Source organism: Tachysurus vachellii, chromosome 19 (assembly GCF_030014155.1).
Source record: "Tachysurus vachellii isolate PV-2020 chromosome 19, HZAU_Pvac_v1, whole genome shotgun sequence".
NCBI lineage: Eukaryota > Metazoa > Chordata > Actinopteri > Siluriformes > Bagridae > Tachysurus > Tachysurus vachellii.
Genome location: NC_083478.1, coordinates 6,730,452 through 6,758,153, shown reverse-complemented (window position 1 = coordinate 6,758,153; position 27,702 = coordinate 6,730,452). Strand labels below are relative to the sequence as shown.

General features: G+C 37.5%; 1 protein-coding gene across 1 annotated transcript; it reads left to right on the top strand.

The window, feature by feature from the left end:
• The first annotated feature begins 1,939 nt into the window (after positions 1 to 1,939).
• Positions 1,940 to 26,282, top strand: pik3cd (phosphatidylinositol-4,5-bisphosphate 3-kinase, catalytic subunit delta). The gene is made up of 23 exons (XM_060893506.1): positions 1,940 to 2,162; positions 3,752 to 3,926; positions 4,652 to 4,880; positions 5,687 to 5,916; positions 7,115 to 7,294; positions 9,162 to 9,317; positions 10,156 to 10,245; positions 11,156 to 11,377; positions 13,214 to 13,310; positions 13,416 to 13,546; positions 13,676 to 13,720; positions 13,814 to 13,981; positions 14,995 to 15,116; positions 15,916 to 16,059; positions 16,143 to 16,242; positions 17,747 to 17,928; positions 18,419 to 18,528; positions 18,633 to 18,711; positions 18,931 to 19,098; positions 21,989 to 22,112; positions 22,381 to 22,526; positions 23,335 to 23,467; positions 23,936 to 26,282. The coding sequence occupies exons 2-23, from the start codon at positions 3,783 to 3,785 to the stop codon at positions 24,068 to 24,070; spliced, it is 3,135 nt and encodes a 1,044-aa protein (XP_060749489.1). The 5' UTR covers positions 1,940 to 2,162; positions 3,752 to 3,782; the 3' UTR covers positions 24,071 to 26,282.
• The last annotated feature ends 1,420 nt before the right edge of the window (positions 26,283 to 27,702 follow it).

Genomic DNA, 27,702 nt, shown 5'->3' with positions numbered 1-27,702 from the left:
GGATTAGATGTACATCTGTCAGTCCCTCCAGTAGCAGGTGAGTGGGTGGGGGACGTCGCTGATGGCGAGGGGGTTGGTGGAGGAGGTAGGAGTGAGGGAGCTTTATTTGACTAGGAGTTTCTGTTCTGCACACACACTTCCTGTTTTTACCAGCTGTGAGTGATTGCTCGCTCAACAGTGGTTGTTTTTTTTTATCAAGCCAGAGTCTTTATTTGTACTGCATCAGTGTATTGGTACATGGTTTAAAACACAAACCAAAAATCTATGTGTTTGAATGATTTAACTTGCCATTGCACAAGCAACCAAGAGCTAAACTAAAGATGCTTCTGGCTGCAGCAAATACTGGAAATGAAGCGTGCATTGTTGCAAGATACAAACCAAATTTGTTCAAATGATTTATTATTTTTTATTTGTGGTGTTTTATATTGTTCATGGATCATGTGTAAATTGATATTGTGGAATTTTCAAGTGATAGGTTACTTTTCCTTGTTGCTGTAGTTGCACCTCCAAGGGCTTATCGTTTATAGCTTTAATTTAGCTTTTACTTGAAATATGAACACCTTTAAATCATTAAATAATTTTACGTAATAATAGACTACTTGTGTGCATTTACACTTAAAGGTAATTAAACGTACTCTGCATTCACCTTCTCAGTTAAAAGTGACTACATGAGATATACAATTGATATATACAGTCGCCTCAATGACAAGGAAAAGTAGTTTGGTAACTTTATTTCTAAAAACGTACTTTATATCTTCATGTAGACACACGTGATAACCAAACCTCATATAAATTTTGATAAAGATGTTTCAGTTAACAAATGCATATGCAGGATTCTTTTTAGCCTGCAAGGATGCACTTTCATTTTGAAGCTCTTCTCAAATCAAATGTAGACTCAATCTGATCTCACGTTATCTTTGCACTTTCTGTTCTTGTGAGTTACATGTGGTGGAAAGATTGAGCTCTAGATGGTTGAAAAAAGGACAAGTTCTAGCTAGAAAGTGTGTGTGTGTTGTCTGTACCAACTCCTGCTTTGCATACTTCTGCAAACTCAGTAAATCACGCCTCGCATTAACAATTGGATATTTACTTATTTTACAAGTCGCCACTGGTCACCTGGTATTTTAATTAAATAATAATAAAAAAAACAATATAATTTTTTTTCAATGACAAGTTGAACTAGACTGACCTCCCTATGGGCTCATAATTATAAAAATGCAAGCAGAGGTAACCAGAAATAGAGCTTCCTCTATTCTCCCACAGGAACACACTTCTGTCTAATTTGTCACATAAACAGAGGAAATATGTAAGATACATGAAACTGATGAGTTAGTTACTAAGCAAAAGCACTGCATATATTAAACTGTAATAACCTGCACTCAGGGACAGAAAAAAGACAGTTATGCCCAATCTAAAGGCAATAATATTACTAAAACTACTAGCAACAACAACAACAACAACAACAACAGTGTAACGTGATCCAGCCTAATATGAAGCAGCTATAATTAAATAACATACACAACTTACAAATCAATTTAATAAAATAAATAATGTCCTAATATCATAGTTGCAGCATATTAAAGACAGTATGTAAATGAAGACAGGTGAGCTGGGTAAAATTCACCTACTACAACTTAGAGAAAAGGAGCCGTTGGCTTTCACCATTCAGTCGTTCGATACGATTTTAGGGATCATCATCGTTGTGCACGACTGTAGTGAAAAACGTAAACAGTACTCTAAAAAGTTGTTCAATCCACCACAATTCAGTCCAATACTCACCGCGGAAATTAACCAAATTTTTAATAGAAATATAAAAAAAAACGTCCTTAAGGGAAGATGTGATACGATGAATTGATGGCTCAATGTTAAGGGACAGCTTTTTTTTTTTTTAGAGACGATCCCTATCTTGCCCGAACGCGTGCACCGGAGTCCTCGCGCAGTGCGTTTGCTTGTCACTTCCCCACTCTAAAATCACTAAGGATAACACAGGTGCTCGAGACACATCAACGACACGACGGAGTCCATTTAAGACGCAGTGTGTAAAATTAAATGTTTTTACAGGTCTAGGTCAGTCCGACAGGTACGCTGGAAGGGACGTTGTTTTTCTGACGTATGCTTGTGTTCAAAATGGATTAATAAGCAGCCGGTGAGGCTTCATACAGGCGAGTAACACGGTCACATTTTCATTTCCTTCTGTCCTATTTTTCCTGTTTGTGAGTTAAAGTCATTCAGACCGGGGTTTTGTCCTCGTCTCTGACGCGTGAATGAATCAGGAATAATGTAAGTGGTACTGTATGGAGAAGTCCCAGTCGTTATAAACATTCTGTTTATCTGCCTGTTTATCTGCTTGTGTCATGCTCACATTCGACAGTGAAATGTTCTTGTTGTTTAATGATCATGAGGCGCTTTTCTGTCGCTCTACTAGAGTGATGTCTAAAAATGCGACACATTACAAGTTCTCGGTTTTCTCTGAACGGCTGTGATGGTTGAAACCTTAGATACAAACAGCCAGAGAAAGTCCTGGCACTGTGTCACATAAGGTGTGTGTGTGTGTGTGTGAGAGAGAGAGAGAGAGAGAGGTGTGTGTGTGTGTGTGTGTGAGAGAGAGAGAGAGGTGTGTGTGTGTGAGAGAGAGGAGAGAGAGTGTGTGTGTGTGTGTGTGTGTGTGAGAGAGAGAGAGAGATGTGTGTGTGTGTGTGTGTGAGAGAGAGAGTGTGTATGAGAGAGAATGTGTGTGTGTGTGTGTGAGAGAGAGAGAGTGTGTGTGTGTGAGAGAGAGAGAGAGAGAGAGAGAGATGAGTGTGTGTGTGTGTGTGTGTGTGTGTGAGAGAGAGTGTGTGTATGAGAGAGAGAGAGTGTGTGTATGAGAGAGAGAATGTGTGTGTGTGTGTGTGTGTGTGTGAGAGAGAGAGTGTGTGTGTGAGAGAGAGAGAGACAGAGTAAATGTGTGTGAGTGTGTGTGTGTGTGTGAGAGAGAGAGGAGAGTGAGAGAGATAGAGAGAGAGGTGTGTGTGAGAGATGTGTGTGTCTGTGTAAGAGTATGTGTGAGAGAGAAAGAGAGTATGTGTGTGAGAGAGAGAGAGTGAGTGTGTGTGTGTGTGAGAGAGAGAGTGTGTGTGTGTGTGTGTGTGTGTGTGAGAGAGACAGAGAGAGAGAGAATGTGTGTGTGTAACAGAGAGAGTGAGTGTGTGTGTGTGTGTGTGACAGAGAGAGAATGAGTGTGTGTGTCTGTGAGAGAGAGAGACAGACAGAGAAATTGAGTGAGTGTGTGTGTGAGAGACATAGAGGGAGAGTGTGTGTGTGAGACAGAGAGAGAGAGAATAAGTGTGTTTGTGTGTGTGAGAGAGACAGACAGAGTGAGTGTGTGTCCGCGCGTCTGTGTGTGTGTGTTAATGCACCATCACTTAATTATACTAATGTCTGCTATCAACATTACTGAGTTTGACTTAATTCCTAAAACTGGATGTGCACATATGCACTTGTTCACACCACAAATATCCATGTTTTGCATTTGTATCATCATTTACTTTTAAATCTGTAGGCTATAAACAAATAGTGAGTAGTATCTTTATATCAATTTATTATCAATTTTTAAAGTACTTTTCATTGCTTACATACATCATTGAAAAAGTAAAAGTAATAATGTATTATCAAGCTGGGATTTTTGATTCACTAGCTTTGCGCTTCGTTTCTTTTACATGTTGTGTTACGTTTGCACAATAACGTGTGTGTGTCCATGTGCTCTGAGCAGTGCAGTTGCCCGTAGATGAACGACCCGCATCATGCCGCCGGGGGTTTTCTGCGACCTGCAGGATGTCTGGGAGAAGGAGGGTCGGGAACAGGTCACTATGGAGTTCCTCCTGCCGACGGGCATCTACCTCAGTTTTCCCGTAGCATGCAGTGATACCATCGCCACAATCAAAAAGGTAAAATAGATGTACACGGCATTTAAAGCCTGTTTCTTAATATATAAGGGAGGTGAAAGGCTATAGGTGATGAATGCATTTGCCATTGTTGTAGTAAAATGTGTATTTGTGTGTTTAGTAGGCCTTCATTTCAAACCAACTCCTTATTTGTTGTTCAGTAGTAAAAAAAATTTGAATTGTGTGTAAAAAGTTAAAGCAAACTAAAGCAAAATTGCTTACATGTGGTCGAATTCTCTACATTTTATTTCTTAATAACGACTTTCAACCCAAAAATAACAATGATTGTTATAAGGAAATTGTGGGAAACGCTGTTCAGATTGCTTAATCCCACACTTGATATAGCGGATAACCTCACGCAGATACTGTAGACTTGAATCCCGGAACTGCTGCTGTAAATCGTAAACACTGTTCTGTGCTCATCCCTGTACAGTTTGACTTTCCCATGTACGCTTTAAAAGAGTAGCGTTATTAAATCCTTCTCTCCCTCTTCTGTTACCCAGAAGAGATTCATCTTACTTCAACATTTCATCTCTTGTCATATTTATCGTCGGTCATCGTGTTTATCGTGTCATATATTGCTTGTTAGAGATCTATATGTACATCTGGATTAGTATAAATCTGCTTGTGATAATATCAGTAGTTAAAAATGCTGTATAATAATTTCTGACTTAGAACACTCCTATAGCGTCAACATTTCTAAAAAATACATTTTAACTGTCTGTCAGATATTGTGGAGGAATGCCCGGAGTGAGCCGCTCTTCAGCATCCTGAGCAGTCCCGATGCCTATGTGTTTACCTGCATCAACCGGACGGCAGAGCGGGAGGATCTGGAGGATGAGCAGCGGCGACTGTGTGAAGTACGGCCCTTCCTGCCTGTCTTCAGGCTGGTTGCACGCGAAGGAGACCGAGTGGAGAAGCTCATCAACACCCAGATCAGCCTGCTCCTGGGGAAAGGTCTGCTCTTCGATGTACCTGAGACCTTCTTCTCTCTTCCAGCATGTAGCACTTGTGGTAATTTGGGACAGTGAGAGCAGCCTGTCTGTGGTCACATATTTTGTGGAACTTAAGTCTAGTCAGTTCAAAATTTTATTGTCATACATTTACATCGACACATCGATACAATATTTGAATACTCATGCTGTATTACCAAATGCCAAGCGCTGTAAATATTATGGCTTAATCGCTATCGTAGCCACAACCAAAAAAATTGGAAATTATTTAAGAATATATCTTAAAAGTGCTGCAGGAAAGAACTTAATCTAAATATTTAAGAACCTATGAATTGGATGCTTTCAGGTACTGAAGTGATTAGAAATGACTTCCATTAACTTCGAACATAGTTATAAAATTTGCTTACACATATTGCTTAATAAATATTATTATTTTTGTATTTTTTTTGTTATTATTATTATTATTATTATTATTATTATTATTAGTGTTTTGAAATTGATCCAGTTCCTTGATTAACTGATATGTATTATTCAAATTCATTGGCCTGGCATTGTGCAGTGGGAAGACATACAATGCATCCAGGGCCATAGTGCAACATGAAAGAACTGATACAGGAAGTGTAATACAAACTCAGTGTAAAAGAAAACCTACAGTTGCAGTAAATGTTTGCATATATGTGCTACAGACAATTTCTGTTCCACTGAAGGTGCTGCAGCAAATTTGTCTTCAACTATGTACAGATTGACTTGTGGCATGCTGGCCTTATTGCTTTCTAAGCATCTGTTTGTATTTGCATCTTGCATTTGTAGGCCTGCACGAGTTTGACACCCAAAAGAACCACGAGGTAAACGAGTTCCGTGCGAAAATGCGCTCCTTCTGTGAGGAGAAAGCTCAGGATCGGCATCTGTTGCCATGGCACCAATGGATGGAGTACAACTTTCCCTGTGACTTGGAGCCGTTCTCCCCAGTGGCTCAATGTGGGAAGGCACACACAAGCGCCAAAAAGATTTTTATCAATATCAAGTTTGAGGCCAGCGAGGTGAGTCAGTGTGGTTTATTATTTCGGACCCATCGACTTTTTTTTTCACATCCATGCCACAGTGGATTAATTAGCCAGGCTTTGTAACCTTCAGTGTGCATACATATTAGATCATGAGCCATTTTTCCAGCTTGTAGTGTGTATCATGCTTGTCACTTTGTATGCTCACTGCTAATTATAGAACCTCGTATTTTAAACACTTAAAAGACATTTTTTTAAAACAATGTCACCCAGCAGCATGTGCGCTTACATACAAGGCCTGATGACCCAGATTTCCTGAATGAAGAACTGGGTAAAGTAGTATATTTATACAACAACATGTTGAGCGTGAATCCCCCACCCACACTACCTGTACCTTCAACTTTGCAATCCTTCTGTACAATAAAACTGAGAGAGAGAGTGAGTGTGTTTGTCAAAGGAAAAAAGTCCAACACACGTGTTGCCATTTTAAATGCCAACTAATATCACTAGAAGCATATCAAAATCCTAACTCTTTTGTGTACGAACAACAGCCCTGTAAAAAAGGGTTCCGGTAATTAACAAGTACACGGCAACAACGCTGTTTCTCTCATTGACCCTGATATGTGCTTTGAGTAAGAAATAAAACGCAAGCGCGTGTTGAATCAATGGCAGAGTAGTGATGCAATGCAGAGTTACAGTTTTAAGCCTAAACTTGATTCTTTACTTCCTGAAGTGTTTTAATTCCTCAATTCACCCAACAGTTAATTCAGAAATGTTATGGTTCCATTTAATATTATGGAAATCATTTGCTGTACCTTCAACAGCCTCTATTTTCTTTCTTGAAGTTAATAAGACAAAAAATACAAAAATAGCGGCTTGTCACGATACTTGGAAAACAGAAAAACACAATGTCCTCAGTCCTGAACATGCTCCAGTGGTGGAAACACTGGAGACTCTAAATATACTAAATATAATAATAATAATAATAATAAAAGATAAAATCTTGGATAAAATGTCCTCATATGCGATTATATATTTGTTCAATAAAAACAAACTTGAATAATGCGGTGCATCGAAATATTCGACTCCCTGGACAACAAGCAGTTGTTTAATATAAACACAATGGCATATTAGAATGTATTAATATAACCATGTGGCCTGAATTACAGCAAGGACGACAAAGCGGTCAATCTTAAACAGTCCTCACTAAACATGTGGTTTACTGTTGCTCTGACAGGAGAGCTTCATGCTGCAGTTGGATCCACAGGATCTGCCTCTGGTTTTGATGAAGAGTGCGCTCCGGAAAAAAGCCACGGTATTCCGGCCAGTCAAGCAGGACAAGCTCGAGGATTACACCCTACAGGTCACCGGGAGATGGGAGTTCATCTACGGGAAATACCCGCTGTGCAGGTTCAAAGTGAGTGCTCTGGTTGTATCATGGTGCTTTGAATTCTGAGGTTTGCTCAGATAAACTGAGGGAAGTTCAAAGTTGTGCACAGATAGCAGCGAGTGAAAAAATAAACAGGATGGGTTTGTAGCTGTGAAAATTCTTTTAAAAGCATGTTGAGGTTTCACCCAAGTTCAGTAGCTGTACTACTCACATGGTACAGTTTCTTTAGATATTATAGCAGGAAATTTAATGTTGATTTAAAATCTTAGATATCAACAAGGGTTACATTGAACCCTCAGCTCACAGGGTTCCACTGAGAAATGATTTTTGAACTGATTATATATATCTATATATATATATATATATATATATATATATATATATATATATATATATATATATATATATATATATATTAAATAATTTTTACTGTTATAGTTTCCTTTTTTCCTATTCATTATGTAATGTCCAATATCTCCATATTTTATCTTCGTTTGAGTCCTCAGTGGTTGTTAATCTAGAATTTAACATTTTTATTGCATTTCCATTATAATCACACCCACACCCTTCCTAACTCTAAAAAAAAATAATTCAGCAAGTTATTGCATTTGCAGTTAGTCAATTTAGCCTCAAAGTCATATCAGTGTGATACATTTCTGGCGAAGATAAATGATATTTTAAGTTGTGCAATTTTTAAATGAAAGGTTATAAAGCAGCAACACTATTTTAAGTTCATTATGGTTTATATTTCTGTCCAGTTTTGTACTTCCAGCTTACATAAAATCAAACAGGGGTGAGCTCAGCCTTAATTTATTGTCAATATATAAAAAAAAACAATTTTTGATGGAATTAAAAACACAGGACCTGTTTGATTGCATATGGCAGGCTGGTGCATGCGTGTCTGTGTGTGTGTGTTTGTGTGTATTTGTCTGTGTGTGTGTCACTGCGTCTCTGTGTCTGTGGGCATGTGTCTGTGTCTGTGGGCATGTGTCTGTCTCTGTGTCTCTGTCTGTGTCTGTGGGTGTGTGAGTCTCTGTGTCTGTCTCTGTGTCTGCTGTGTCTGTGTGTGTGTGTGTCTCTGTGAGTCTCTGTGGGTGTGTGTGTTTCTGTGTCTCTGTCTGTGTCTGTTTGTGTGTGTCTGTCTGTGTCTGTGGGTGTGTGTGTGTGTGTCTCTGTGTCTGTGCGTGTCTCTGTGTCTCTGTCTGTGTCTGTGGGTGTGTGTCTCTGTGGGTGTCTGTGTCTGTCTCTGTGGGTGTGGGTGTGTGCATATGTATGATAGTGTATAAGAGGTGGATGGGGATCTTTTAGTTTAATAGAATTCATTAAAAGGTCATTTTTTTTGTTTAGTAGACAAGCTGAAATAAGAAAATTGTATTTAATTTGAAAATTGAAAAAAATCTCTTAATATGGGTGTTTTTGGCCTAAACATAAAGACTAGGCATTTCCGAGTTTATCAATCTTGCTTCTTCTGTGTGTTTCCTGCTCTGTCATAAGAACGTATTCCATTTAAACTGATGCAGTAACGACAAGCTTTCAAGCTTACTTGTGTTTTGGCTTGTCTGCCACTGCTGAGGCAGTTGTTGATATTGAAACTGCCTGTACCTGCATAGATGAGTCATCCACCTTTAGTAGGCTTTTAAAAGTCAACCACAGTGAGAGTAATGTGATTTGAGCTGCATTACACTAACTTAATGAACAGGCAGCAAGATTTGATGTTGATGTTGATGACTCTTGTCCCTGGTCTTGCTCTGGTCTGAGTCTGTGATGGCAGTGAAACAGACCCCTCTCTCATGCTCCAACAGATCCCGTCTTTTACGTCACGCAGCCTACTCTGAGCTCTGAACTAAAGGAAATACTTAATCACATGGCTTGCTTGTGTTTCTTGTTTGCGCAGTACATTTTCTCGTGCTTGTACGGAGGCCAGACTCCCCATCTGACCATGGTGCATCACTCTACTATCTCAAAATACCAGGAGGAGCAGGGAGGCTTGAGCAACCACATGTCCAAGAGCCGCTCTCAGTCTAAACCTCCACCTCTGCCTCTGAAAAAGGTAAAAGAAGGCTATTGCATCAGGGTAAAAAAAACAACTGTCATTAACAAGGGAACTACTTTCTTCACCTTCTTCCTCATATCACTGTCAGAGACATTGACTTCTTGGAACTTAGTTCCTTGTGAATACCCAGAATTTTATTTATTGAAGTCCTTTTATAGAATAGTTTCAAGCCTATGTTTAAATAGAAATTGATATAGACAGCAAAGTGTTATTATAAAATGTATAGGTATATAGGATTACTTTTGCCTGGCAGTTTGTGTTTATTTTTATTTTTGAGTAGGTCTATTAATAATGTGTTTTTGTTAAATAAATAGCAAAAGCATTCATGTACATACTTTATAGGTGGGTTACGTTTGTAATCGAATATGAATCGAATTCATTTTGAATTAAATGTATTGCTGCAAAGCCCAATTTACAGAGCCAACATACATCATCATTATTAAAAGTTTAAAAATAATAAATGCATTGTAAGGAAGCACAGCATTGTGGGTAATTGCCTGGATATTAAAAGATTTATACATATTGAAATCTGCTTACACTTCATTGTGATTCTTCCCCACACTGCTAATGGTGGGAAAAGGCTGTAAAACAGTAGTAAAACTGACTGTAAGCTCAGCTTTAAGAGTTGGTTTCATACCGTTTTAGTTCCTCTTTGTGCCTTTCTCAAGTTTTGTTTTCCCGGTAATCGAAAGACTTCTATCACCTAGTTTATTTATCTCTTAACGGTTGCCAGAGTTCAAAGCCTTACAAAGCAAGAAATAAAGTATAAAATATCAGTTATTTTCATTCTCCAATCTGAAGTTTGCTTTTGAAACTTCTGAATTTCTTTCAACAGCAAAACACTTTATCGCTGTGGTCCATACACGAGCCCTTCTTCATCCACCTGCTGCATGCCACTCGTGTAAATGCTGATGAGAGCATGAAGGTCAGGCCTCCAGTTTATTTATGTTTATTGTTAGCATGATTCTGTTGTGGTTGTTTACAAGGCTTCTAACTGTAGCATGCAGACCGGGGTTGAAATCATGAAATGTGGTCATGTGACCCTGACCACATATTTCCCATAATTCATCAGAAGCGGTTGGGTAAAACATCAAAACAGGAAGTGGGGAGTGACTATCGGGCTTTCAACGCTCTCTTAGGCATAGATTCTAAGAAAAAGGACAGCAGTGTTGCTCACACTCGCCACTTGCATCTCCGTTTCTTTTAAAAACTTGACAGTGAAGTGAAACGTCGTGCAAGGTCACTTTACTCTGTGAGAGAAACTCTTGTATAGAAAGTCTAAACTTGTTCTGATTCAATGTAATGAAATGCAAAACAGTATTTGTAATTGTCTCGTCATAAAGTACTGAGAAATCTGAAAGTGCGTGGTGTAAAAGAAGTAAATATTATTGTAGTTATACAGCATGAAATGGGATGAGAGTTGCCCTCGGATGATTGTGTTAACATATGCTTTATTAAGCCTGCAGTGCCTGTTCACTTCCGGACGTCACCCCATGACTCCAGATAGATTTGTCATGTCATACAATTAACAGTCCTGTTTGCTACTGCCACCAGAGGTTCTCCATGATAGCCGTAGGGGAAACGCACACGTCTATATTTCCTCCTTGCTATCACGGAGAGCTTTCTATTCTGGTTAATGATAAAACTGGGAAAGTGGCCAGCTCCGTGCTAGTCATGAGGCCGTGTGTCATTCAGTCGTTCATTCATTCATTTTTAACCGTGTCAGATATTTCTGCAACCCGGGTTTCCGTTTTTTTTTTCTTTCTATTTTTCCTAAATACTTGTCTGATCCCTCAGTGATATTTTGGTCTCTGTTGTTTTGTTTTTCCACTCAGCTGGTGGTGCAGGCAGGCCTTTTCCATGGCAGCGAGCTTCTCTGTAAAGTAGTAACCAGCAGCGAGGTCACCGTGTGCTCCGACCCGGTGTGGGACCAGAAGCTTTCGTTCGACATCCACCTGTGTGACCTTCCTCGCATGACACGCCTCTGTTTAGCCCTCTATGGAGTTCTCGACAAGCCCAGGAAGCAGCGGTCAACCAAAAAGAAGAACAAAAAGGCTGTAAGTCTTGGTAAAACCTTGCTCAACCTACAGTAAACTCGTTTATGCCTGAAGTTGCTGGGGAACGGCAGCAGAAAATAAAGTCCACAACTACATGGTCGGGCCGAGAAAACGTGATGAGTTACTGTCAGAGTGTGACAGACAAATCAGAATCACTAACCCAGCAGACACAGTCATTTTAATAGAGGCAGAAGGTCAGTAGGGGATGCCACAGCAAGTCTACAGGTGGCTGTGTGCGTGTGTGCGCTTGCGTGCATGTGTGTGTATTTGTTTATGAGGATTTTTATCAGCCACCTCTACTTCTGCTTTCTTGGCCACTTCCCTTTCAAAGTACGGGTAGAGAAGTCTGCAAAGGCTGAGGCGAGGAAACGAGAATTGCCTCTCTGTCTGTCTCTATGCCTCAGTGTGTTTATTTTAAACACCACAAAGCCACGTTTCACTAGGTTTAAGGTGAAATACAGTGTAAAGGTACTTACCAGTTTCCAAAAAAGAATCAATGGATGTAACCTCCAAAAATATAGCCAGCTGTGGCTTTAGAATTTTTATTAGCCTACCTAGCTGATTGTATTTTTTTTCCTAACCTAGTAACTGTAATTAACACAGTATAGATTTTATAAAACACGAAGGTCATTTAACATGCTGTAAGGTTCTTCGTTTATCATTAGCACCACAAATACACTTGCAAGTATGTCTTGCATGACGGATGATAATACAAAACAATATAAGTATCATGATCAGTTACCCCGTTATACACTTGATATGAATATCAAGATGTTGCAGTACTTTTTTATAACACTGACTATTATTGATTAATACTAAGAAGGGGGCACGGTGGCTTAGTGGTTAGCACGTTCGCCTCATACCTCCAGGGTTGGGGGTTCGATTCCTGCCTCTGCCTTGTGTGAGTGGAGTTTGCATGTTCTCCCCGTGCCTCGGGGGTTTCCTCCGGGTACTCCGGTTTCCTCCCCCGGTCCAAAGACATGCATGGTAGGTTGATTGGCATCTCTGGAAAATTATCCGTAGTGTGTGATTGCGTGAGTGAATGAGAGTGTGTGTGTGTGTGCCCTGTGATGGGTTGACACTCCGTCCAGGGTGTATCCTGCCTTGATCCCCGATGACGCCTGAGATAGGCACAGGCTCCCCGTGACCCGAGGTACTTCGGATAAGCGGTAGAAAATGAGTGAGTGAGTAATACTAAGAATAAAATATATTTTTGGACTAAACTCAAAGAACCCAAATATTTTTTATTTATTTTTTTATTATTATAATTTTTTTGCTGGTACTATTTTGTAACATACATTGTTTTCTTTACACTGTCCCCAGTCCCTAGATGGAAAGAATCATATTTTATTTTATATCCCATATTTGGGGATAAAAAGACAGAATGAAAAGTTTTTAACAGTCATTTGTTTTTGATTTATCTTTTGGCAATTATATATTTGTAAAAATATGATGTTACAATCTCACTTTTTAAGTAAGTCTCTTGAGGAACATCGTATCTGCAGAAAAAAAAATCATAATTACGTGCATTTCAAACATAAACTGTGATTGGATTAGATTTTTTGCTTGTGCATGCTGATGAAACACTGCTGATGTTTAGGACACATGCTACTAATAAATATAAATGATTAAGATCATTGTTCATCGATTCAGGGCACTGGGCTGGACTGTCCAAGATCTAGATATCTTATTACAATATTATTAATCCTCATTAACACTTTACACTTTGGAAATTAGTCTCTTGTATAATAGTTAGAGACTATTTAGTTTTTTATTTGAAGAAATCTGAGTAGAAAAGGAAAGTGGGACGGTTTTGTATAAATCCACGTCTTACAGGACTGTCCTTTGGCCTGGGTCAACACCATGCTGTTTGACTATAAGGACCAGCTGAAGACAGGCGAGATCTTCTTGTCCACTTGGCCTTCAGCTCCAGGTAAGATTTTCTTTATTAATGCACCAAATTATTTCTATCCTGTGTATAAACAGAATTTCTGACAACTTTTCTGATTTGTTTATTACTGTTATTACTTTATTGAAGATGACAAAGGTGACCTGCTGAATCCTATGGGCACGGTGGAGAAAAACCCCAACATGGACAGCTCTGCAGGGCTCCTCATTCACTTCCCCAGTTTCAAGCCACATCCTCTTTACTTCCCTCCTTTGGAAAAAGTAAACTGAGCCTTTTTTTTTTTTTTTTTTAAACAACCTCTCACTGATTACAGTAGCCTGACATTTCTACTCACATACACAAGAGTTTGTTCTTTCAGAGCGTTTTATCTTATTTCTTGTTTTGTCTAGTTGCATGAAGTAAACGGAGAGAAGGCAGTTGTCACGAAGGAGGAGGTATGAAGCAGAAGGTCTTTCATTTTCATTTTAAATGTTGCTGCATTCTTCATAATTCCATTTCATGTATGTGTTACTCTGCAACTTGCACAGCATCTGAAACTCAAAGAGATAGTGGACAATAAAAACCACACCGAGTTCTTTGAGGACGAGAAAGAGCTGCTGTGGAAGTTGCGTGGGGAGGTCAGAGCGAATTACCCAGAGAGCCTCTCCAAACTGCTACTCATCACCAAGTGGAATAAACACGAGGACGTCGCCCAGGTACTACAGCCGTGCCACAGTGCGAGCTGCCGTTCTGTCAGATACAGGCACTGAATTTAGTGTTTAGAATTTTAAACAACTAAAAGCAAAGACAGGAAATCTTCAGGGTCTTGAATTGAAGATCTGAATAAATTTTGAATTATTTGTCAATTTAAATGTATGCAAATTTGTGACGCTGACCATGCTGACTCAAAAGTGCAGACTTTCCTTGAGTCATATCCCTACTGTCGAAACACACATTCAGATGACACTCACAACATTCACAGACTTGACATTAAAGGGGAAATACTCGCATAAAGATCACATAAATTCACATAAAGATTCTACTTTTCACTCAAGCTGTTACAAATGTCATAATTTGTTAAGATATTAAAAAAAAAAATCAATTAGACAAAGATTTATGAGAGAAGCATTTTCATTGGTGGTCTCAGGTTTTTGGACCCCCGTTATATATAAAAGCAAAAACGTGACGTTATTAGCTGTGTACATTATGAATCGATAGCTACAAAATGTTTATCTGTACGTTCTTGTAGATCAGAGATGCTTAGAGAACTTAAGTTGGACTTAATTTACTTAATTAGACTTTGTAAACTCGACTGGATTTTTTTATACACTGAACTGTGACACAAGTGCCTCAGAACTTCAGGAGCTGATTTTTGTCATCAGCAATTAAAGCACTAAAGTAAGTGCATAGTAGAGATTGAGCAGGATTCTAAATAAATACTACCATTCATTATCATCTCCTGGTGTGAGATCACGTTTCTGCAGTTCCACAGATGGTGCTTCCACACCCAGTGAATCATCTAAGATTCAAATAAATGCATTCAGGCTCAAAACTCGACTCATACTGTAACAGCTCAGACAAGACTGTTCTTCGCAGGTTCACAAGAGATTATAAACAAATCCATTCATTCTCCTGTCTGACTGAACCAACTGAGAGTCAGAAGTGGCTAAGTGAAACGTCTGGATTTTTTTTCTTGTATTTCAAGTGAAGGGTCTTGTGTTTGTTTCAGATCGTGGCTCTGTTACGGAAATGGCCAGACCTGCCAGCTCTGCATGCTCTGGAGTTGCTGGACTATACTTTCCCAGACCCCCATGTCCGCTCGTTCACCATACGCTGCCTCAGGAAGCTGCGGTAAGTGATATGCAACCAACATAACTAGAGATTCGTCTAGCAGCCCCGTGTTTGCTTGCTTGTTACCCAAGTCTCAGAAGTGGTATAGTGTGAAGATTTCCAGAGAAATACCACAGAAATTATTTTTTTGTATTTGGTATTGTGGGCAAATTCTTTAAATTGTTTATCTGTTAGCTTTGTACGGGCTAGTGGAGTTCGGACCTCTAAAATCTGAAGACACTAAATACATTTACGTGTTTACATTTACAGCTTCGTTGTAACAAATCTACTACTTAGAAATCTACTAATTAGATATTTTATATATTGTCTTATTTTTGTTTGTTTTTTTTTAAACAACATTTTGCAGTTTTATTCACAACCAAAGGGGTGAAAACTTTTGCAACTTTTGATTCACAAATTGTTTTATTAACCAAAATGTAACAATAAATTATGATGAATTTATTCAGCAGTTCTGAAACAAACAAACAAACAACAAAAAAAAATTTTCTGTCTCTCTAACACTAACATCTTGATTACATCCAAACGTCTTGCCCTCATTTTTATGACAGTGAATAAACCCTATAGAATTCACAGTGTACATATTTATAACGACCAGGCTTAGAAATAAACCCATGCATCAGGATACTTTACACTAGCATTAAACCAGTACATACAGTAGATACTGTAGTCTACACTGCAGACTTTTATGGCAGCACTATAAAGTTTCGCATGCGTAGCTTGTAAATGAAATTACTTGCCGGTGCCAGCAGTCGACAGGTCAAGGTGAAATCTGACGTTTTTTTGTCTTCATCGTCATCAGTGATGACGAACTCTTCCAGTACCTCCTTCAGCTGGTCCAGGTTCTGAAGTATGAGCCATACCTGGACTGTGACTTGACCACCTTCCTCCTAGAGCGAGCTTTATCTAATAAAAGGATAGGCCACTTCCTATTTTGGCATCTCAAGTAAGCTTTATCGCCTCCAGAATTGTGTTTCTTACACAGGATTTTTTTTCTCTTGTGAGTAAATGGTTCTTTTTCTCCTGAAGGTCTGAACTGCATGTGCCCTCTGCCAGTCTGAAATTTGGCCTTATTCTGGAGGCTTACTGCAGAGGAAGCATCTACCACATGAAGACTCTCATGAAGCAGGTCAGAAGTGATATATCCAGTCCCATGTTTATGTTAGCTGTCTAGGTAACTGCATTGCTGATAAAGATAAAGCCTGCGATAAAGGCTGTTATGTGTTATTCTGTTCGATGTTAAAAGCCGCATCATGTGTACAGAGTACTTCCTGTTGCAGTTGGAAAAGAATTTTGCCTAAAATGAAGCATAACTTTTTTTTAAAGAATATATTAGTTCAATATAAATAACTGAAGCTATACAAATGATGTGTGAATAGTAAATAAGATTTTGAATGCATGCTAGAGGTGTAATCATACCGATGGGTGTCCTCGATGTAACGGCTACTGCAATAGCAACACCTTTTTACATTTTTTTTACAGATGCGTGACAAATTATAGCCGAAAGTCTTTTAGCAAGAAAATAGGGCGGTTTCAGTATACTGCGACACAGATTCTCCAAGTATCTGGAACTGTAATGAACATTCTTACGATTCTTAAGATATTCTCTCAGCTGGTGTTTTGATGATAGTGTTGCGCGATCTCTCAAAAATCTCCCAGTTGGGTTAGGATCTGGTGAATTTAAAGCTTATTGAGCTCTTTTTTTTTTTTTATCATCATCAAACTGTTATGTGAACTTGAGGAAAGGGGCGGAGTCATCCTGGTAGAGACCACTCCCATCAGAATAGAAACTCTTTGCCGTGAATCACATGCGCTCTATTGTCTTCACTCCGTTTGGTAGTCGTTGCACCAAGTTGCTCGAAATTTGCATAAAATTAAACTTTTCTTAACTCTGTTGCGTCGCTGGACACGCCCACATCTACCACATTAATTGCCTATGTGTTGGAATGCAATGTCGTACCGAATTTATAGAGACGATACAACATGTGCTGTTTCTCACTGAGACTGAAGAAAAACTCTCATCCCCCATATCTCAGATATGGGTTTCATCATTAGTGACAACAAGATTTTTATCTGGATAAGGAAAAAATAGGCATGTGTTTATCTCAAGCTGACTGGATTACTGTAATAGCCTCTTAACTTTCTTGCTTCCTGCTACAGTCTGATGGCACAGAGAGTTACACAGTCAGCTCCAGGACTGTTACTTTTACTTCCAGTTTATAAATCACTAATTGTCTTTGCTGTCATATAAGGTGTACACAATCAGAACTGTCTGATAAGCTAGTAGTGTCCAGAATTAGCACAAAACACCATTTCAGCTACTATTCTCCTCTCAGCTGGTCCCAGATGATGCCTCTTACAGCCCATTTGACATATACAGTAGACTTTGACTGCATCTGTGCTTCAAAAATTAGCAAAGCAATTGCTCTGCTCCTATAGCACTTTATTCATTCTTAAATTACTCACTTTATTAATCTTACCTTTTTTATTCTTAGTCAAGTCAAATTTAAATTTGCTTATTTCTATTAAAATAATTCAAATAATTAAGATTTTTTTTATACAAGTGCTTCTGATCACTAAAACATCACATAGTTCATACGGCTGAGGCATTGTCTTGTTTTCCATCATTACAGAATGAGGCTCTGAGTAAAATGAAAGCTCTGAATGACTTTGTGAAGTCAGCCTTCCAGAAGTCAGCATCCAGATCGCAGATTACGGAGGACATGAAACTGTGCATTAAACAGGACACGTACTTGGAGGCGCTGTCTGGCGTCTTGTCCCCACTCAACCCGAGCATCATCCTCTCTGAAATCTGGTACAGTTCACACTTAACAATATGCAACGTTCATTATGCCTAGATCGCAACAATTTTTGTCTTATTTCTGTATTTTTAAAAAGAATCACTTGAGAAATCACTTTATAGGTGTTAATACATAGGTGATAACAAAGCTAACTTGTTTCACAATACAAAATGTAACTGTAAACAGATAAAAAATATAATGTTTTATTTATACATCATTCATCAATAACTATATATAGTTGGCAAACTGCTGTGATATAAGAAGGTTGCTGTCTGTAATGATATGATCCGGGTGATTAGAGCTTTGTCACACCACGTCTCTGATTATTTTCCTGTAACTGGACCGCCGGTCATGATATATTCTTTACTTGGACAACACTTTTAGCAGGGGATTTGTTTAGAAAGCATGAGTTATGTATTATACTAAGTAAAGTAGGTTGAGTATGTACTTTATTTTATGTAAAGTAAATCAGTTTGTGTGTGTGTGTGTTTACATTTTTCTCAGCACGGACAGGTGTAAATTTATGGATTCTAAGATGAAGCCTCTCTGGCTGATGTACAAGAACAAGTGCGTCCAGTCAGACACGTCAGGCATTATCTTCAAGAATGGAGACGGTATGCAGGAAGAAACTTTTTTTTTTTTTTTTTTTTTTTGTAAACACCAATCCTGGAGTTTTTAATTGACATGCGTTCTTAATGACTTAATGTGCTGCTTCCAGATCTGAGACAGGATATGCTAACTCTTCAAATGATCCAGCTAATGGACATTCTGTGGAAGTCTGAAGGGCTGGACCTTAGGTTTGTAGTTGTTAGTGAGATATCTACGCTCTCTTGAATCGCCTGAATTCACCGTACGGTTTAATGTTTTACTGGATTGAGTTGAAGCTAATTTAGGATTACGATTACGACTAAGATTGAAACTGAAATATAAATAAATGTGCTGTAGTTACAGTTCTAAAGCTGTCAAGCATAACACTATTCTTATCTTTTTCTCTCTTTGTGCTTCATGTGAACTAGAATGATCCCCTACGGCTGCTTGTCCACCGGCGATAAGACGGGGCTTATAGAGGTAGTGAAAAACTCTGACACCATAGCAAACATCCAGAGAAACAAGAGCAACAGCGCTGCCACTGCAGCCTTCAACAAAGATGCTCTTCTAGACTGGCTCAAATCCAAAAACCCAGGGTGAGTGCATCACACCCAACCATTTCAATAGATGCTCTAGCTGCTTGCTAAGAATATATTAGTGAGACGTGAGCATTTAACACTGCTAACCACCCACCACTACGGCATGCACTGTTTGTGAGTGTTGCTGCTGAAAGCAACTCATAGTTTGACTCACCAGCGAGTTTGGTTGCGATCTGTGTGTTTACTGAAATAATCCGCAGTTCACTATGTTCACTAAAACACATAAAAAACACCTTTCTTTAGGATTATTATTCTGTTTAGTAAAGCTTTATATACTGTAGATATAGAGGCCATTTGTTTATGATTACCACAATCTCTAAAACCCTTTGTAGTTAAAATAATCGATTGCAGTCCCTATGAACGCAAAAACAATATGTAGTTAAAAATATTATTTGTTTACGGTTACTATGTTTACTAAAACTCTTTGTAGTTAAAAAGATAAAACACTTTAGTTAAAAGATTGAAACCTTTTGATTAATAAGACAACATGTAATTAAAAACAACCATTTGTTTACGGTTACTACGGTCATGAAAACACTAAGTAGTTTAAGAGATTGTTTATGATTGTTGTGTTTACTAAGCAATTATATAGATAAAGAGGCTATTTGTTTATGGTCACTGCAATTAAAAGACTAAGTAGTTACAAATATTATTTGTTTATGGTTACTATGTTCACTAAAAAGTGAAAAATATTATTTATGATCACTATACATGTAAGAGTAACCATTTGTTTATGATCAGTTATATTGTCGGTAGTTAAAAATACTTTTTGTTTGTAATCACTATGAGCATTAAAACACTTTGTAGTAATGATTATTTATGGTCATTAATTGACTACGTAGTTAAGAGATGGTCTATAGTCATTCTGGTTAACAAGAATCTGTAGATGACTGCTTCAGAATTATTGTAGTTAACACGAATGTTTACGATACAGTAGGTAGTTAAACCGAATTTCTTTATCACAAAATACTCTGCAGTTTAAAAAAAACTGTTTGTTTACGATCATTAAAAACCACTGTGTAGTTAAAAACATTGTTGATGATGAGTATGATGAATAGATTCATCTGATTGCAAAACTGACATATGCATCTTAATTATTCTCATCAGTACGCGAATGTGGCCAAACACTGGGTTAAAATGAAACCCTTTAACCGCACTGCCACTTGGCTGATCTGATTAAAGATTTTCTGATTAAAGCCTCATCATTTTTGCCAAACACATAGTCATATTGCGAGTCACAGTGACAACACTGAGAGCAGCGAAGCCCAGGCGCGTCTGTCCCCAGCTTCCTTCTCTACATTCTGTTGTTTGGATGCTTCTGTGCTTGGGTGAACTGATTGGTCTTGATAGGCCTAGTACACAGCCAGCAATAGGCTCCCAGGGTGTATCCTCATCCTTATCACTTGCCTGAACCTGAACTCTGAGCTCCTCATGGGCTGCCAAACATTTCATTCTATCATAAGAAAGTGATCCCACTGAACTCACATTTTTCACTTGCTTGTATCTGCGGTCTGATTCTATTGGTCTCTGCTCAAATTTCCTGAGAACCTGACTGTAGTTATGCATCATGATGGCTGTGCTCACCACTTACAGCTCTTCACCAATGCAATAAATGAACAAGCATGGCATAATGCCCAGATTAAAAAAATAACCTTTATACAGGATCCAAATGGCTCACTGTAGTATGACCTAGATCATGAACTGTAGAACTGTAGACAAGTCAGATTTTCTAATCATCGCCTTGATTATTGTTTATATCCAATTCCTTTTCAAGTCTTCAGCTGCTTATTTGCTTATAAAGCTTTAGTGAATTCGCTAAAACTGGCAGATGCGCACCTTTGAAATATAATGCAGTCAAATATGGAAATGTTTCTTGACCTATCCTGGCAAGCTTAATGAAACTAAGTTAGAAATTCTGGCATATAAATATATACACGCACATGTATGCTGTATGTAAAGTACACTTTATTACGCATTAAACATATCTTTTTTGCAACTTTGCTTAAGGAAACATCTCGTAGCGTTGTTGTTTTTTTCCTGTTGGTTAGTGGATGTTGAACGGGAAGGGCATTGATTGCTCCTATGAAACAAGAGACCTATTCCTATTATAGAAGTATCCAGTCTGCTCCTCAGAGACAGGGCTGATGTGAAGAACAATCCCCTAGCTCGTACTCGCTGTAATAGCTCTGTGTATTCCATGCAAAAATATTGTTAAGCGTTATCTATTATTTATTGAGCATTTGGTTATGGACGTAGGAAATGATATGTCGCATGTGGCATGTTAAATAATTTAAATTGTGCCTCGATGCATAAGTCATGACGCTTGTTTTTAAATACTGTGGGATCTGAAGGTGAGGTGATGTTGAAATTATGCTTCCAGGCTGCAGGTGAATCTGTTCTAGTGTTAAATGGTTAAACAGTCGTGTGTATGCAGAGACAGACATAATGAATTCAGGGTAAGGCCTTGTTCAGGTTATGTGAGAGACCGAAATCAAAAGGGTGACTCATTAAAAATTAAAGTTGTTGTCTTGGTTTTTTTTTTTTTTGGTTTTGTTTTGTTTTGTTTTTGCCTCTCCTGTAGCGAAGCATGAGTTCTCTTAAGCTTCCACTCTATAAAAAAACTCTAGGTGAATGAGTTTATCTGATGAAGTGAAACAGGACTTCCTGTGACTCAGCACTTATGTATGCATGTGCAAATATGTATGTATCTGTGTGTGACATGGAAAACAAATGTATTACTTATTTACTCAAGTATCAGCACTGACTCCTATCCCTGGCGGTGTCTTAGTTGATATCTTTGGACTTTGCCCATTCTGCACTATACATCCTAAAATATATGAAGAATGTATAAGTATGCATGATAAAATGGTGCCCTTTCTGCCAACAGGGATAAACTGGAGCAAGCCATTGAGGAGTTCACACTGTCCTGTGCAGGCTACTGTGTAGCTACTTATGTTTTGGGAATTGGGGACCGCCACAGTGACAACATCATGATCCGGGAGAATGGTCAGGTAGGAAAGGAGTATTTAAATGGCTTTGAGACATTTACTAGGTGTGTAATTGACTTCTGCAGTAACATTGCACACCACAAGGAGGCACCATAATGCAATAATATATAAACAGGAAAGAACATAGTGTTTAAATACATGTAAACAGGCTTCAAGGTATATTCTATTAAAAGACTGTAGTCATGTTTTAGACCATGGCCATTAAATTTAAAGCTCAATTTGTGATGCTGGTTTCAACTGTATCTGTGTTGAATCTGTGTGTCCTTTTAAGTTATTCCATATAGACTTCGGGCATTTTTTGGGGAACTTCAAGGCGAAGTTTGGGATCAACCGAGAACGTGTGCCTTTTATTCTGACTTACGACTTTGTCCACGTCATTCAGCAGGGCCGGACTAACAACAGTGAGAAATTTGAACGGTCAGTACCTGAAAATGCTGTTTAAATGTTGCCATTTACCTTTTTTAATAGGAAACTGATTACACACTTTGTGCAATATCAGGTGGTCAAGTTTCAAATGGTTTGGCATCAGTCCTCTCTATTGGCCCTGTTGGTTGTGATGGAGTCTAATAAATGGCAGTCATTTGACTTTAGAGTAAAAATGTGATGCAGTGAGCTGCTTTAATTCTCTCTCATTTATTTGAATAATGATCTTGGAACCTCTCATGCAGGAATCCACTTTAAATTCTGTTTTGTGTGATTATCTAGATCAGTCCATAGCAAGCATGACTACGCTACTCACTCTACAGTTATCACACAATATGTGGCACTTCTGCACACATACTTTCGCCAAAGCTGTATTTTAGAAATTATAAGAAATGGTGGGGACTGAATGAATGACCCAGACTGAAGCTAATATACTCTGTAACCTTCTATAAAAGTATAAAGTACTAAATATAACTGTTCTGTCGTATGGAAATGATCGCTAACAACGATGTCTGATGTGGCCTGATGCAAAGTGAAGTCATCAACCAAAATTATTTTCCCATTTTTTTATACCACAGCAGTGGTATAAAAGAAGCACTGACGCGGGAAACTCCTTCTATAAATGTTTAATACACGTCTCCTTTCAGAAACCTTCAATACAACAACAGTTATACATTTTCTTTGATAAACAACATATTATTATGTCGAGCATCCATATACTTACTCGCTGATGTTATAGAAATGTAGTAAAACTTTCTGACCAATCAGAATTGAGAATTCAACACCTGTGTGTGTTCCACAGTTTTCGTGAGTGTTGTGAACAGGCCTATAAGATCCTGTGTAGAAATGGAACTCTATTCGTCAACCTCTTTGCCTTGATGAGAGCTGCAGGTCTCCCTGAGCTCAGTTCCTCCAAAGACATTCAGTATCTAAAGGTGAGAGCTAATAAAGTTGTTTAGTTCAACAATAGATTGTATACTGAAGGTAGAGAAAGTGTTTTTTTTTTTTTATGAATAAGACCTTTATTTATAATTAAGTACACACATAAATATTGTATATTCCCCTTAACAATATATTTATATATATATATATATATATATATATATATATATATATATATATATATATATATATATATTGCGTTTAGAATTAATACCCTGTTTATCAGTAACATGAAGATTCAAATATTACCTAAAAAGGATTCACTTTGAATTTAAGAGACTATGATTTGTTCCTGGTTTCTCTCAAGGTTTCATTTTGACACCTTTGCCGTCTTATTCACTAATTACTGAAATGAATTGATTGAATCAAATCAAATACTTTGAATTGAACCAAATGGATATAACTGTAATAGGGCTTGAACTAAATGTTAATGCTGTAATGTTTCTGAAACATTCCTGAAGGATTCCTTAGCACTCTGCAAAACTGAGGAGGAAGCACTGAAGAATTTTAAAGTGAAGTTCAATGAAGCTTTGCGAGAGAGCTGGAAGACCAAGGTGAACTGGATGATGCACACTTTTGCCAAAGATAACAGATGAACTCCGGCATGTTGAAGCAGAGGCTTAGGCATGTCATTCAATTCGAGTCCTGTTTTTAAAGAAAAGATTTGAAGCAGATCCAGAACTAGTTTCTTGTAAAGTGGAAATGCCACTGTTGACTGTCTGTCTGTCTTTTTTTTGTATTGTTTATTTGTTAATGTCTTGACTGCAATTCAGTGAAGATCTGCAGCTACAAAATGTCTGTATGAATTAGTTGTTGAGAAACATAAGCAACTCATCATTGATCCTCGCTAATTTATCCTTATTGACCTGATGCTTGGTATCGCACTGGAAAAATGTTATTGAACTTTGACCATGGGATCTAAAAAAGCAGGAGTATTTATAACAGTTGTACATAAGAGATTGACTACTGGCCAGGAGAAAGAAACACACACTGTTTCATAGCGTTTACATTCCATCCTGCTTAAAGTTTTACTTTATCTATTTGTACTTGAATGTTTTTGGTTGTAAATATTCTTTATTTTGTGACTTGTATTTTGGTATTTAAAGTTTTGAGCAGTATTTTGGATTCTTTTTTAATTATGTGCATAAAGGAAAAATCATGAGATCATTTATAATTATGGATTTAAGACAGCATTTGTACTGGAGAAAAGCAGAACTGAGCCTGAAATGTTTCGCGTCTCGGATATTTGTTTGAGATATTTATTATGATCTAAAGAGTTTCTGCACATTTTCTCCGTGTGTGTGTTTCCTCTGGGTTTTCTAGTTTCCTCCCACCTCCCAAAAACTATTGAGAGCTAACTTGATGATTGGTTATGTTTAATTGCCCCTCGGTGTGAATGAGCGTGTGCGATACCTTGCACTGGACTGGAGTCCTGTTCTGTTACTGGGATAGGCTTCCGGATCCACCGTGACCCTGACCAGGACACAGAGGTTACTGAAGACTGAAAAATAAATAAATGAATGAATACTTTAGTGTATGTTTTCCAGACACGTGTCGACCCAGAATGTTCCACAATTTATTCACTGTGTGTTCTCTCCACAAACATAGATCAGTTGAATTGATCTACCTCTTTGGTAAACAACATGGTAAGACAAGAAATGTTTTTTTTTTTTGGTCCTGGCAGTTTAGAGTTGTTAAGTATTGAAAACAAGGTGTCAACGTTTGCGATGAACTTCACTCACACACTTTTGAGTTATTTTTTGTTTGTGTAAAATCGCACTCCTATTCTTAATATTTAAGTGCAGCTATGTATTTCGTTGTGATTCATTTTGATGTTGAGATTAAATCTGCCTTATTTTCACAATGTTAGAAGTAAATAACATGATGTATTCTTTTATGACCTGAATGGTGTCAAATGTGTCATTGTTTGTTTGAGAAAAAAAAGGTAGGATTGATTGATCTGTGGACCAAAAGTGACAAACATTCCTTGCATTTCAGTATTGTTTTGAACACACCAATGACATATTTTCTTGAAAGTCAAAGCACTATTGTAAAGAGGTTTCTAACAAGACACATTTTTCAAAACAAGAACAAAGTATACAAGGCAGTCTGCTAGTTTACCTGCATACAGGCGTATTGGATTGCTAATAAGCTAATGGACTGATTAGCTGTTTTGGTAACTAAATATAACCATTGAATGATAATGATAATTTCTTTGGTGGCATTTTCGATTAAAACTGTACAGTAATATTAGCTCACTGACAAGCCCCTAACTGACTAGCTTACTAGCTAGCAAGAATGATAAGTAGGATTCTATCAAGTTGTCAGTATGAAATGAAGCAGTGCTCCTGAATACTGTAGTAAATTTCACCAGATTCCTTGGAAAATCCATCCTTTCTAACAACTTCTTATGAGATAATGAAGTATTCGAGATTCTTTCAGTGGAAAACCAAGAACGGTGTGCTAAAGCAGAATTGAAATTCAGGATGAGAGTCACTTCATTTGATCTGGCAGTCACATGCTTCTCATCAACCGCATTACTTTCTTTGTATTTAAATGATGGTGGCCAAATCAAATTGGTACAAATTTGTAAATGTTAAAAAAAAACAAAAAAACCCAGGAGCACTTACTGCACTCTTATTTATTCATAAGCTTTTTAATAAAATCATGCCAGAAAGGGTCTGCAAAGGGAGTCTGCACTATTTTTGGTTTTCAATCCTGTTATTTTTTCAAGCAAGGTTTTGCTAAATGTGCAATGTGTATTTTGTTAAAGAAATGCTTCACAAGTCATAAAAGGACAAACTTTAATGATTCTGTGTCTGGTATTTTGTTTATTATTCCTCATACACACACATATATATATATATATATATATATATATATATATATATATATATATATATATATATATATATATATATATATTGTTTTAATCACTGCATTGGAGGTCTAATGGAGTCTAGTGGGAGTTTTTAGATTTAGAGTGATTTTAGATTTAATTCAGTCCAAGACACAAAACAATATAGAAAATACAACATGATTCAGAAGGCATTTAAATTTATTGTAAGAATCAATAAAAAAATGTTACAATTAATTGGAGATAAGGCAATGATGAAATGTTTAGATTTAGATATGACCCATTACATGACCAGTATACTTCAGTAAAAGAACATCAGTTGTTTGTAAATCTGTGGCTTTGTTATTATTGGTATATACTAGCATGATGGTATAATGTGATAAGAAACTGGGACACTGGTACTAATATAAATGAGGCAGATGTGAAATATATAGTAGTAAACAGTATAAATACATTATATAAATGCATTTTCACTGTAAATGTTTTTTTATATAAATTTTTTGTCTATTATGTTGCTCTGCTGATTCCTTGTGGTGTTTTAATACCAGAATATTCCTAATGGAAACTTACAGAAATCTGATTGACATAAACAAGCTCCTTCCTAAGCTTTATTACATGATCCAAACAGTCTGATATTTTTCTAATAGATTTATTTTCACAAGTATAATAACAAATATTAGCTTCTTCCACCACTTTGACACTAAATCCTGTACTAAAGGCTGCTGATATTATCAAGGTTGCCAGATCACAGCCGATTTTTTTTTAAATAATCCATCCTCCTGGATAAACTCTATTACAAAGTATTTGTTTCATTTAATATTTATTTTTCAACAGTCCATAAATTGTGTTGTCTTACATTTTATGAAAAAAAAAAAGGTGTCATGGTGCCATGTAAATATAGATAATATTGACATTGTAAAAAAAAATAATCATTGGGGTGTGCTGTTATAGGAAAATAATCCACAATGAGTTTGTGTGATATGGCATGACTCAAAGTGAATTAAATTCCTGGAAAAGAACATTTTAAAGTGTTTTATCCTTTATAACACAACAATGTGCTAAAGTAAAAGTGTGAGTTTTTTTTTTATTACTTACTGACACGTGCTTTTTTTTGCATCCACCAAACAAGATAGCTGGCTAAAGTGGCAGGAAATAACTTTTAAAAAATGAACAAGACATTAATGTATACAGACATCACCCCTTGTGGTGAACGCTTTATAGTCCACTGATGCAGCACCTTCCTTTCAGTCCTCAGTTCCACTTCACGTTTATCTTTTTTTACTACCCGTATTGAGACGATTGCTGCCAGAATTGGCTGCTTATCTGTCGTCACGACGGAAATTGTCCAATCAGCGCACAGATCATGAACGC

Bases quoted from the DNA above. Each gene is read 5' to 3' on its own strand.
- pik3cd (XM_060893506.1), top strand. From the start codon at position 3,783: ATGCCGCCGGGGGTTTTCTGCGACCTGCAGGATGTCTGGGAGAAGGAG. The intron at 5,917-7,114 runs GTGAGTCAGTGT...TTGCTCTGACAG, and splicing joins TCAAGTTTGAGGCCAGCGAG to GAGAGCTTCATGCTGCAGTT. The intron at 13,721-13,813 runs GTATGAAGCAGA...CAACTTGCACAG, and splicing joins CAGTTGTCACGAAGGAGGAG to CATCTGAAACTCAAAGAGAT.